This window comes from Microplitis demolitor, chromosome 8 (genome assembly GCF_026212275.2).
Source record: "Microplitis demolitor isolate Queensland-Clemson2020A chromosome 8, iyMicDemo2.1a, whole genome shotgun sequence".
NCBI classification, from domain to species: Eukaryota; Metazoa; Arthropoda; class Insecta; order Hymenoptera; family Braconidae; genus Microplitis; species Microplitis demolitor.
Genome location: NC_068552.1, coordinates 4,873,440 through 4,884,921, shown reverse-complemented (window position 1 = coordinate 4,884,921; position 11,482 = coordinate 4,873,440). Strand labels below are relative to the sequence as shown.

At 38.1% G+C, this 11,482-nt stretch overlaps 3 protein-coding genes across 3 annotated transcripts; 1 reads left to right on the top strand and 2 right to left on the bottom strand.

Annotated features, from left to right (window-relative positions):
- The first annotated feature begins 165 nt into the window (after positions 1-165).
- Positions 166-1,734, top strand: LOC128668441 (uncharacterized). Its single transcript, XM_053741505.1, has one exon. It carries the CDS (start codon positions 166-168, stop codon positions 1,732-1,734), a length of 1,569 nt encoding a protein of 522 aa, XP_053597480.1.
- Positions 1,735-8,114: 6,380 nt separating this feature from the next.
- LOC103572001 (uncharacterized) lies at positions 8,115-9,092 on the bottom strand. Its single transcript, XM_008550381.3, has 2 exons — positions 8,460-9,092; positions 8,115-8,417 (listed from the first exon to the last, which is right to left on the bottom strand). Exons 1-2 carry the CDS (start codon positions 9,090-9,092, stop codon positions 8,115-8,117), a joined length of 936 nt encoding a protein of 311 aa, XP_008548603.3.
- Positions 9,093-9,671: 579 nt separating this feature from the next.
- LOC106693143 (uncharacterized) lies at positions 9,672-11,297 on the bottom strand. The gene has a single exon (XM_014439439.2). It carries the CDS (start codon positions 11,295-11,297, stop codon positions 9,672-9,674), a length of 1,626 nt encoding a protein of 541 aa, XP_014294925.2.
- Between the last annotated feature and the right edge of the window lie 185 nt (positions 11,298-11,482).

The following is an 11,482-nucleotide window of genomic DNA, read 5'->3' as shown; positions in this document are numbered from 1 at the left end:
GAGCTCCATCATATGTCTCTAGCCCCAGAAGAGGAGAATACCTCTGCTGGCTTTTACCTTCCTCATCATGCCGTCATCAAACAGGATAGTCTGACCACAAAAATTAGAGTGGTTTTCGACGGTTCGGCAAAAACCTCGACGGGTATCTCGTTAAATGACACCTTAATGGTTGGTCCTAAACTACAGGACGACCTGTTTGTTATTCTCACTCGTTTCCGGTCCCATATTCATGCTCTTACCGCAGATATTGAAAAAATGTATCGGCAGATTCGTGTCCACCCGGTCGACACTAAATATCAAAAAATTATTTATCGAAATGGCCCTCAAGCATCGATAAATACGTACACGCTCGACACCGTTACTTATGGTACGGCTTCTGCCTCTCACTTGGCTGTTCGATCGCTACATCAGCTAGCTAAAGACGAGGGTCACTTATATCCTTTAGCAGCCACCGTTTTAATGAGAGACTTTTATGTTGATGACGTCCTCACAGGGGCTAATAGCCTTACCGAGGCTGCCCTACTTCGGGATCAACTTAACGAATTACTGAAAAAAGGTGGGTTCAATCTACGAAAATGGGCTTCCAGCTCTCCCGCTCTGATTTCTAATTACCCCGAGCATCCTACGTCCACTCACATGTCTCTCAACCTAGAGGCCACTGTGAAGACTCTAGGTATTCACTGGAACTCTCGGGAAGATACATTATTCTATAGCGTAAACCTCTCTAAATTCAAATCATTCACGAAAAGAACTATTTTATCTCAAATAGCCAAGTTGTTTGACCCACTGGGTTTCCTAGGTCCAGTCATCGTCTATGCTAAAATCATCATCCAGCTTTGCTGGAAATCTGGGGTCAGCTGGGATGAATCCATTCCCCAGAACATCCATGAGATGTGGGTCGCCTATCAGGAACAATTATCTCTGCTTGAAAAACTACGTTTTCCTCGATGTCTTATATGTCCTGGTGTCTTAAATATCCAAATTCATGGCTTTTGCGATGCAAGCGAGAAAGCCTACGGCGCATGTCTTTACTTACGCTCTACAACTTGCGAAGGCGCCGTGCAAGTACAATTAATTTGCTCAAAATCTCGCGTTGCACCCGCCAGTACAGTAAGCCTGCCTCGTTTAGAGCTCTGCGGTGCAGTGCTCTTGGCAAATCTATATACGACCGTACGTGAGTCACTTTTACTGGCCATTGATGACGTATATCTATGGTCAGACTCGACCATCGCTTTACATTGGCTGAAAACTCCTCCTCATCGTCTCAAAACCTTTGTAGCAAACCGAGTAGTTGAAGTGCAGAGGATGACTCCCCATTGTCATTGGCGTCATTTGTCATCCCAAGATAACCCTGCTGATTTCATTTCACAAGGCCAGCTTCCTTCCGAGTTCATTAAAAATACCCTCTGGCCTCGGGGTCCAGCTTGGTTGACGTTCAACTCAGATTTTTGGCCCCAAAGAGTCTTGCAGACAATCGATATCCCTGAGATCAAACCAAATATTGAAGAACTGATTGCCTGCCTTGCACTGAACTTCAAAGGCATAAATGTCCTTGAAAGGTACAGTTCTTTCGGTAAACTTCAGCGAGTAATCGCTTACGTGTTACGTTTTATTCATAACATTAAAAATACAGCCCAGCGACGTGCTGGCGCGCTAACTCCTCTAGAAAACTCAGGGTCTCATTCTCTCATAATGAGGCTTACTCAATATTCAGCCTTTTTGAAGGAAATTTAATGCCTTCAGAAGAAAGAGAACCTTCCTGAATCTAGCAGGTTGATTCCGTTAACCCCGTATCTTGATGAAGCTGGTCTGCTGAGGGTTGGTGGACGGCTTCAGCACTCGGAATTGGCTGAAGGCACTCGCCATCCTATCCTATTGCCTAGCTCTCATCACATTACGGGCATAATTATACGTGGTGAGCATAAGCGTCTCATGCACGCTGGTATTCAGGCCACACTATATTCTCTGCGACAAACTTATTGGTTTGCCAATGGGCGAAGCACCGTACGCAAGGTTCTACATCGCTGCTTGCCGTGTTTTCGGGCCAAGCCTAGGTTAGCAGATCACGGCTCCGGCCTACTACCTGGAGCTCGCGTGACGGCCTCTCGCGCCTTTCTTAAAACTGGAGTTGACTACTGTGGTCATCTCTACATAAAAGAGAAGCGGTTTCGCAATCAAAAAAAGATAAAGGTTTATGTAGCAATATATGTGTGCATGGTCACTAAGGCCGTGCACTTAGAGCTAGTATGCGATCTCACTACTGAAGCTTTTTTAGCAAGTCTCCGTCGTCTATTTTCCAGAAGAGGCAAATCAGTCGAGATATATTCAGACAACGCAACCAATTTTGTGGGAGCTAATCGTGAGCTTCAAAGCCTCTTTGACTCAATAGACTATAAAAACTCAGTAAGAGAATTTCTTGATGAAAACAAGATCGTTTGGCACTTTATACCTCCCAGGGCACCGCATTTCGGCGGGCTTTGGGAGGCGACCGTGAAATCGTTTAAAACTCATTTGGTTCGATCCGTTGGGGATACGTTATTAACATATCATCAATTGGAAACTTATGTCATTGAAATAGAAGCGATATTAAACTCCCGATATTAAACTTTCTCCTATGTCCTCTGACCCCAATGACTTGCTTCCTCTAACCGCCGGTCATTTCCTAACTGGTGGTCCACTGACAAGCTTTCCCGAAGAGGACTTCATAGACATTGCCGCTAACCGCCTATCGGCGTGGCAACATGCTCAGAAGCTGAAGCAGCATTTTTGGAACCGCTGGCATCGTGAGTACCTGAACAACATCATCAGCCTCCATCATCGATCCCCGGATCCCAATCTACAAGTAGGAAATCTTGTTCTGCTCTACGAGGACAATCTTCCACCACTTGCTTGGGCTGTAGGCCGCATCATCGCAACACACCCTGGACCAGATGGCATCGTGCGGGTGGCTACTGTGAAGACCCGCAGCGGCGAATATAAGCGGTGCACCAAGAAAATGTGTCCACTACCTTTGGAGTGAGCGATCGCGCAACTTTTTCCTCTTTTTGAACTTTGATAGTTCAAGGGGGGCGGCATGTTCAAGCGCTAATTAATAAAATTATGCTTTCTTTTTTTTTATTTATTTTTTAATGTACTTTGTAAATTCACTTTAATTTAAACATACGATTTTTGTGTTAGATTTAAATTCCTAAATTTATTGCCCATCGTTAAATAATCCCTTGGGACTTTTACACTTAAATATTTTAGTTATATTTCTATATGTTTAATTTTATTCTTAAGAATTTTTGTTTTTTCTAACACGTTGCTAGCAGATGTTCAAGTCAGTAAAATCTTTCACGAGCCTTAGGTTTATTTTATATACTCATTTTTTTTTGTACATATTTGTTTGTGAGTTACAATGCATTTCGTCCTAAGCCTCTAGTAGACTCTTTTTTTATAAATTGTATGTTAGTTATTTGAAAATATTGTACTCATATTTTTAAGCTCACCCTCTTAATTTTATTGCCTATTGTTCTCTAAAACCTTACCATACTTGGCGACCCTTGAGTCCGGCATTCGCCATTTCCAAATTTCCTACGTCTAGTGACGTCATTTCCTTTCTCTTTCGTCCTGCTTATGCTGCACCCACGCTCAGGCTCATTCTCCGTAATGCCCCTTATCCCTTCTCTTCCTTCCGCATTACCAATCACTTCCGAATTTTTCGTTACTACCGCTAAAATGTACACCCTTTTTCCCACTCTTTTCTCTTATGAAATTTGTACCTAGATTTTTAAGTTAGTAATTTTAAGTTAGTTATACATCGAATTTTGTACGAGACAGCTCGGTCTCCATGCATTAAATAAAATCAACTCAAGTTTTACTGCAAAACTTTGTACTTTTTTGGTCATTGTATTACTGCAATTTTTGACGATATTCTCACGGCAAAACAGTCGTGCGACAAAACAAAATACAAAAAAATCATTGTGTCCTATCTTCTTTGTTTTCTTTTATAGATTTTTGAAAGAAATCAAATATTTTTCGGTTTATAATTTTTTCCAAATGCTCAAGTTTTTTCAGAGTGATTTTTTTTTGGATTGTATTTTTTTTTTTCCAAAAAATACAAAAAAATTATTCAGAACGTTCTTCTATTTTTTGACTTGATTTAAAAAAAAAATTCAAAATTTTTTGACGACTACTATTTGAAATTATTGTTTTCATTTTTTTTTTTCGAAATTTAGAAGTTATCTGAGCACTTTCAAAAATTGCCAGAATGGTGTTATAAGAAATAATGCTAGTTTTCAAATTTTTTTTTTATTTGGAAAAGAAAATCTAATTCGAAAAAATATCACTTTAAAATAATTTGATGATTTGCAGTAAATGTCAAGGTTTTACATAACAAAAAAAAAATCAGAAATGGTAAATATTGAAAATTTTTTTATTTTTTCCAAAAATCTAAAAAAAAAAAACAAAGAAGATAGGTTACAATAATTTTTTCGTATTTTTTTTCAAAATGTACATTTGAAAAAGAAAATTTTGAGAAAAAAGATTTTAATTAGTCAAATTTAGAAAAAATTATAGCTATTTATAATAAAAAAAGCAATTTTTATCAAAAATTTATAATTTTTTTATTGGTTCACTGAAAAAATTTCATAAAATTATAAGAAACGTTTTTTAAGGGGTGAAAAGACAAAAATTTTTAGAATCCAATAAAAACTTATGGAATTCCATCGACGCATTTGTTGTACAAAATATTCTAAAATCATTCTTTCACAAAATGGATATTCATAAACGTTTTAATCCTAACTTATTTACCAATTGATCACTATAGACGCTAGACAGATGTACTACTCAAGTTATTTAGTAGGATGATTTGTATAAGTATAGATGTGTTTTGGTCAAAGGTGATATTATATAAATAATGTACCCAGTATTAAATGGTTTCAAAATGTCATTACCTCTAATGTTCTATACCTGTACCTAAATAAACTGTACTTTTTTCTAGAGAAAGCATTAGACATACGCATGTATAATTATGTCGCCGGGTAATCCGTTTTCTTTTCAGCACAAATTCTTGGGATTAATATTAAAATAGGTCTAAATGAGAACGTAATGGACGACGTAGAGCATCCATTACTGATGATTCGGTGCAAATATCCCATTAGATCCGACCCCCACCCCCTTCCCGGAAGTATTGCAGTCTAGTTAAACATCGGTCCTTAAAATTTTAACATCATTCAGTTTCAAACTCGAACCAAGTTGTTTCTGAATATAACCTAAATCTTAAACTCCAAGCTTTCGTTAACGTAACGATCATTCAAGTTTATATCAAATCATTATGGGTGACATGAAGTGTATTTCTTCAAGTCTACAATCTGCATCCAAACGGTCCGCCGATATTTTTGATATTGAGCATGATGCTCAATACAAAAAAATCAAAATCGAGGAATCCAGTGAAGTGACTCCGTCCGACACGTTTTAGCCGACATGTGAAATCGACGGTAATCTCATTTTTCGTCCAGTGAACGTTGAACGGGTTAAAACGACCATTACCGTCAATATAAAGACGAAAATGGTGCCCAGGAAGAAGGTGGTCCCGGTGCCTGAACCAGTCGTGGAGAAGGAGGTGGAACTGATCAAGGTTCCTAAGCGTGTTAAGCCAAATCTTCAGCAGACACCATTGTGGGTGATGCCGCCAGATTCAAAAAGCCACGAAAAGTCTGGGCTCTGTTCCATCATGTAAAGGAACCCCATGCACTCATATAGTGCTAAATTGTAAATATCTTATATATTTTTTTTTACTAATGGTGATCATGTATATATTTAAAAATTCTTATTAATTAACTTAAAATAAGGACACATATACGTGCAATTATTTTTTTTTTATTTTTTGCTCATATTTTTTCATTATTTAAATGATTTCTATAGATTTTTTGACGTTTTGTTTTTTTTAAATAAATAATAAAAACGAGCATTTTTTTTAAATAATTATATTCATTAGTATATTAGCAATAAATATAAGTATCATGTTAATTTTTTTTTATTATATATTTTTTTTTTTTTTCAATTTTGTATATAATTTCATAAATATTTTTTCTATTTTTTAATAAAAAATTTATTTATTCTAAAAAAATTTTTTTAATTTAAAAATAGTTATAAGATTCCTTGAATCCCATTGCTTTCAATTAATATTAATTAGTCTCTTTAAGAATAATAATTTTTTTTGACTCGCGGTTGGTTTACAGCAAGTGATTAATGTTACGTGCAAGACTTGCAATAAATCTTGCACCAAAAAAATATACTCAAAATTTAAGTCAATCAGTCGTTTATTCTATGCGACTGTGCGCTATGATATATTTGAAGCAACTAGTATTACAAAAATTTACAAAGTTCAAAGGTAGCTTGACCCAGGGCGGAGGTCATTACAATATTTAGTAGTGGGAATCAGCAAATAGGAAGTAGGATGAGTTTTCAACGAATGGCAAGTAGGTCAGGTGACCAGAGGTAGGAGTAATTAAAAGATGACAGTTTTTGGGAAGGTGTGGGTGGCGAGAGAGGCCAGGTGCAAAGTTTGACGTCGTTGGGTCCAACAACATACCTGAGGATAATTAAGGTAACGGCATGGCTGGACCCTAATGGCAATGTTTACCAAAAATATTAGCACGTCTACTGAATTTTATAATATGCAGACTACAAAAAACCCGGAGGATTGTTAAAAGATTACAAAAAAAAAATGCCCAAATGTAAATTTTATGACTATAAGAGGTCGAGCGAGAATACCCGTCTCTTTTGGTATAAATATTTGAATATTTTCTATAAATTATAATATTTTAATGACTGGGAAAAAATCCAGTTATTTAGTAACAACTCAATATAATTTTTAAGCCGAAGGCTGCAATAAACAAATAAGCAGTTTAAAATCTTAAGTAAAACTAAAATTTAAGTGTATCTTTAAACATACATTTAGACTATAACTTTAAGCAAATGAATTTAAATTATAAAGTCTAGGTGAAATAATTATTTTAAAAATATAATGAAAATATGTAAATTTAAAGATATAGTTATAATAAATTTATAATAAAATTTATAAATGCGCGACTGAACATGCCGCCCCCCTTGAACGGCCTGGTTCAATCAGCTGGAGTGAAGTCGTCATCTTCTTCATCTATGCGAAGAGGGCAGAGCTTCTTAACACATCGCTGGTATTTGCCGGTTTTGGTTTTGAGTGTAAGTACTCTAACAATTTCATCCTGGCCAGGATGTACAGTGACAATGCGTCCTAGAGCCCATTTTAAAGGAGGCAAATTCTCCCCAAAAATGAGAACTAAGGATCTGACCTTGAGATTAGGTGGTTGAGATCGGGATCCGCTGAATTTGATGAGCTGCTGAAGATACCCTTTATCCCAGCGTGTCCAGAAGTACTGCTTGAGCTGCTGAGCATGCTGCCAGGCTGACAAGCGATTGGATGGTGTGCTTGAAAAGTCAATCTCGGAAAAGAAGTCAATGGACTACCTATAAGGAAATGGGCAGGAGACAATGGGAGAAGATCGTTAGGATCAGAGGACATAGGAGATATCAGTCGAGAATTTAGTATTGCCTCTCTTTCAATTATATAAGTCTCTAATTGCTCAAAAGTAAGCAAGACATTACCTACAGTACGGACGAGGTGATGTTTAAATGATTTGACTGCAGCCTCCCAAATCCCTTCAAAATGAGGAGACCTGGGAGGAATAAAATGCCAAGAGATTTTTTCTTCATTTCAAAAGTTTACTATAGCGCTCCGATGCGCTTCAGAATTGAACATATTATAGAGCTCGTTTAACTCGTTTTTAGCTCCAACAAAATTAGTGGCATTGTCGGAGTGAATTTCTGCTGATTTTCCCCTTCTCGCAAAAAGGCGCCTCAGGCTTGCAATAAAAGCCTCTGTTGTGAGGTCACTGACGAGTTCTAAATGCACAGCTTTTGTGCACATGCATATATATACCGCTACATAAACTTTTATACGACCGCGATTACGATGACGCTTTTCCTTTATATAAAAGGGACCACAATAGTCCACACCAACGCGAAGGAAAGGCCTCGATGAGGTCACACGTTGAGCAGGTAAAATTCCCATACGATGATCCAAAAGGCGCGGCTTAGCCCGATAACAGGGCACACATTTGTGAATTACGCTCCTCGCGGTGCTCCGGCCGTTCATAGGCCAATACCTGACGCACAGAATATAGAGTCGACTGTATTCCAGCATGCTTAAACCTTATGTGCTCTGCTCTTATAATTATCTTGGTAATGTGATGCTGGCTTGGCAATAAAATCGGATGGAGCTGGTCCGAAGCTATAGAAGCACGTGCGATCCTGCCTCCAACACGCAAGATACCACAGTCATCCAAAATTGGGTTCAATGGAATTAATTTGCTAGTAGCAGGAAGCTGTTCCCCTCTCTTTATTAATTCAATATCTTTTTTAAATAATGATAATTGAACCATTTGAATAATTAAGTCATGAGATTGCAAAAGTTCATCAGCACTTAATGGACCAAATTTGCGCTGATTAGTTGATTTAGCGTTGTGGATAAAACGCCTTATGTATGCAATAACTTTCTGGAGCTTGCTGAATGAGCTATATCTTTCAATAAGATTATACTCTTTGAGTTCAATTTTCATACAAGCAATTTTGGGAATTATTGGTTTCAACTCAGGAATGTCGATAGAATTGAGTTCTTCGTTAGGCCATAATGAGCTTTTTTGTAATAGCCAAGATGGACCCTCAAACCAAATGGAGCTCGCCATGAATTCCGATGGAAGTAGACCACGTGATATAAGATCCGCGGGGTTGTCTTGTGAAGAGACATGACGCCAGTAGCAAGACGCTGCAACTTCTTGTATTTCTGCTACACGATTAGATACGAACGTTTTCAGGCGGTAAGCTGGAGTATTTATCCAATGCAGCACGATTGTAGAGTCGGACCAAAGATAAGACTCATTAATTTCTTTTAATATAGCCGGCTTTACAGTACGATAAAGTCGAGCAAGCAGTAGTGAGGCACAGAGCTCTAATCTGGGCAACGTTAGAAGCTTGACAGGTGCAACGCGTGATTTAGAGCAAATTAGGCGCATATGGACTCGTCCATGAGTGTCAGTCGAGCGCAAATATAAACAGGCGCCATACGCTTTCTCACTGGCATCGCAGAACCCATGCAGCTGTACATTAACGGCGTTAGGTATTGTCACTCCTCGATGAAAACGTAATTTTCCAATCAATGATAGCTGGTCCTGATACGCAAACCACGATGAATGAATTTCAAGCGGAATTGATTCATCCCAAGCAACACCAGCCTTTCACAGTAGCTGGATGAGAATTTTGGCGTACACAATAATGGGACCAAGCAGTCCAAGAGGATCAAAAAGTTTAGCTATTTGAGACAATATAGTCCTTTTAGTTATGGTCTCACGAGGCGTAATATTCACGGAATAAAAGAAATAGTCCTCGCGGGAATTCCAACGGATGCCCAAAGCCTTAATGGATGAATCAGGATCCAAAGACATATGGGTGCTATCAGGATGCTCCTGATTCTTGATAAGCATTGACGGGTGATTTGAAGCCCATTTTCTTAGACAAAATCCACCTTTTTTTAACATCGCGATGAGTTCATCACGTAAAATGATTGCTTCAGAAATCGTATCTGCACCTGAGAGTCAATCATCCACGTAAAAGTCTCTGCGCAGCACTTGAGCTGCGATAGGAAAATTATTTTGCTCATCTTCAGCTAATTTAAATAAAGTTTTAATAGCTAAATACGAAGCGCTAGTAGTGCCATATGTTGCTGTATTAAGCACATATGTCTGAATAGGCTCAATTGAATATGCGCGATACAGAATTTTTTGATATTGGGCATCGTCGTAATTAACACGCACTTGCCGATACATTTTTTCAGCGTCTGCAGTAAGCACATAAGTATGAGAACGAAAGCGCATGAGAATAATAAATAAATCATCTTGTAGTTTAGGTCCAAACATGAGAGTATCGTTTAATGAAACCCCGGTAGAAGTTCGAGCAGAACCATCAAAAACAACGCGAACTTTTGTAGTTACGTTGTCTTCCTTTAAAACAGCATGATGAGGAAGGAAGAATCCTTTATTTTTTGCTTCTTGATCATTGGCCAGTGACATATGTCCCAAAGATATATACTCGTTCAAAAAAGTCACATAATCATCTCGAACATCAGGCTTCTGCTGAAACTTTCGCTCCAATGCATAGAAACGTCTTAGCGCAGACGAGTAAGACTCACCCAAAGCCGACTTCTTATTGTTGAATGGCAATCTAACTTCATACCTTCCATCAGCATTTCTCTTGGTATAGCGAGAATAATGTTCTTCACAAGTCTTTTCTTCTGGTGACAGGACCACAGCATCTGAAAGCTCCTCAAGCTCCCAAAAACGAGTTAAGTTTACATCTGGAGGGTCTGACTGAACAGCCATATGACAAGATACACTTGCAGCCTGAGGAAATTGATTGAACTCACCGGCAACTATCCAACCCAATTGTGTTTTTTGAAGTACCGCCTCAGGGTGGTTTTTTAATAATATTTGCCCAACGCTGAGCAATTTATAAAATAATTTAACTCCAATCAATGCATCTACCTTGGAAGGCCTGAAGAAGTCAGGATCTGCTAGCTGGATATTTTTTGGTATGTCGAGCGCAGCCTGATTAATAGTAATAGAAGGCATCGTTTGGCTGATCTGAGGTATAATTAAAAAATCAGTCGTTTTTTCATATTTGCTGACACGAGAACGCAATGTAACACGTGCAGAGAAGTTAACATTAGTAGAAGTATTATCGATGCCTGTGACAAAAATGTTAGTAGGCTTTTTAACTAAATTTAAAAAGTTTGCAACGTCCTCAGTTATAAAATGTGCCTGAGAACCCGCGTCTAAAAATACACGACAAGGTTTAGTTTTACCTTGACTATTAACAAAATCAACGATAGCAGTGGCTAATACCGCTTGTGACGATGATTGAGTATGCATGCTCGTAGTACTCGTAGCAAAATGTGACGAAACTTGAAGTCCATTAGTTTGATCAGAAGGATTATTACCTTTCTCAAAATGCAAAAGCGTATGGTGCCTTTGCTTACAATTGCGGCACGGTTGAGACGTGCACTTGGACGATCGGTGGCTCCTTTTTAAACAATTAGTACACCAACCACCATTTCTTGATGCTTCGTACCGAGCGTAAGGAGTTAAGGCAGCGAACTTGCTGCAAGTGTACACCTGATGATTTTCATTACAGTATACACATCGCTGCTCCTGTGTGGCAGCCATGAATGATTGTTGCGATTTATTATTATTATTATTATTATTATTATTATTATTATTATTATTATTATTATTATTATTATTATTATTATTATTATTATTATGCCGAGAACTCTGCTTTTCCTGCGAATGCTTTGAAGCTGAAGTCTGCGCTCTAACGCCTTCTAACTGCGCGCGCCGCTTAAGAAACT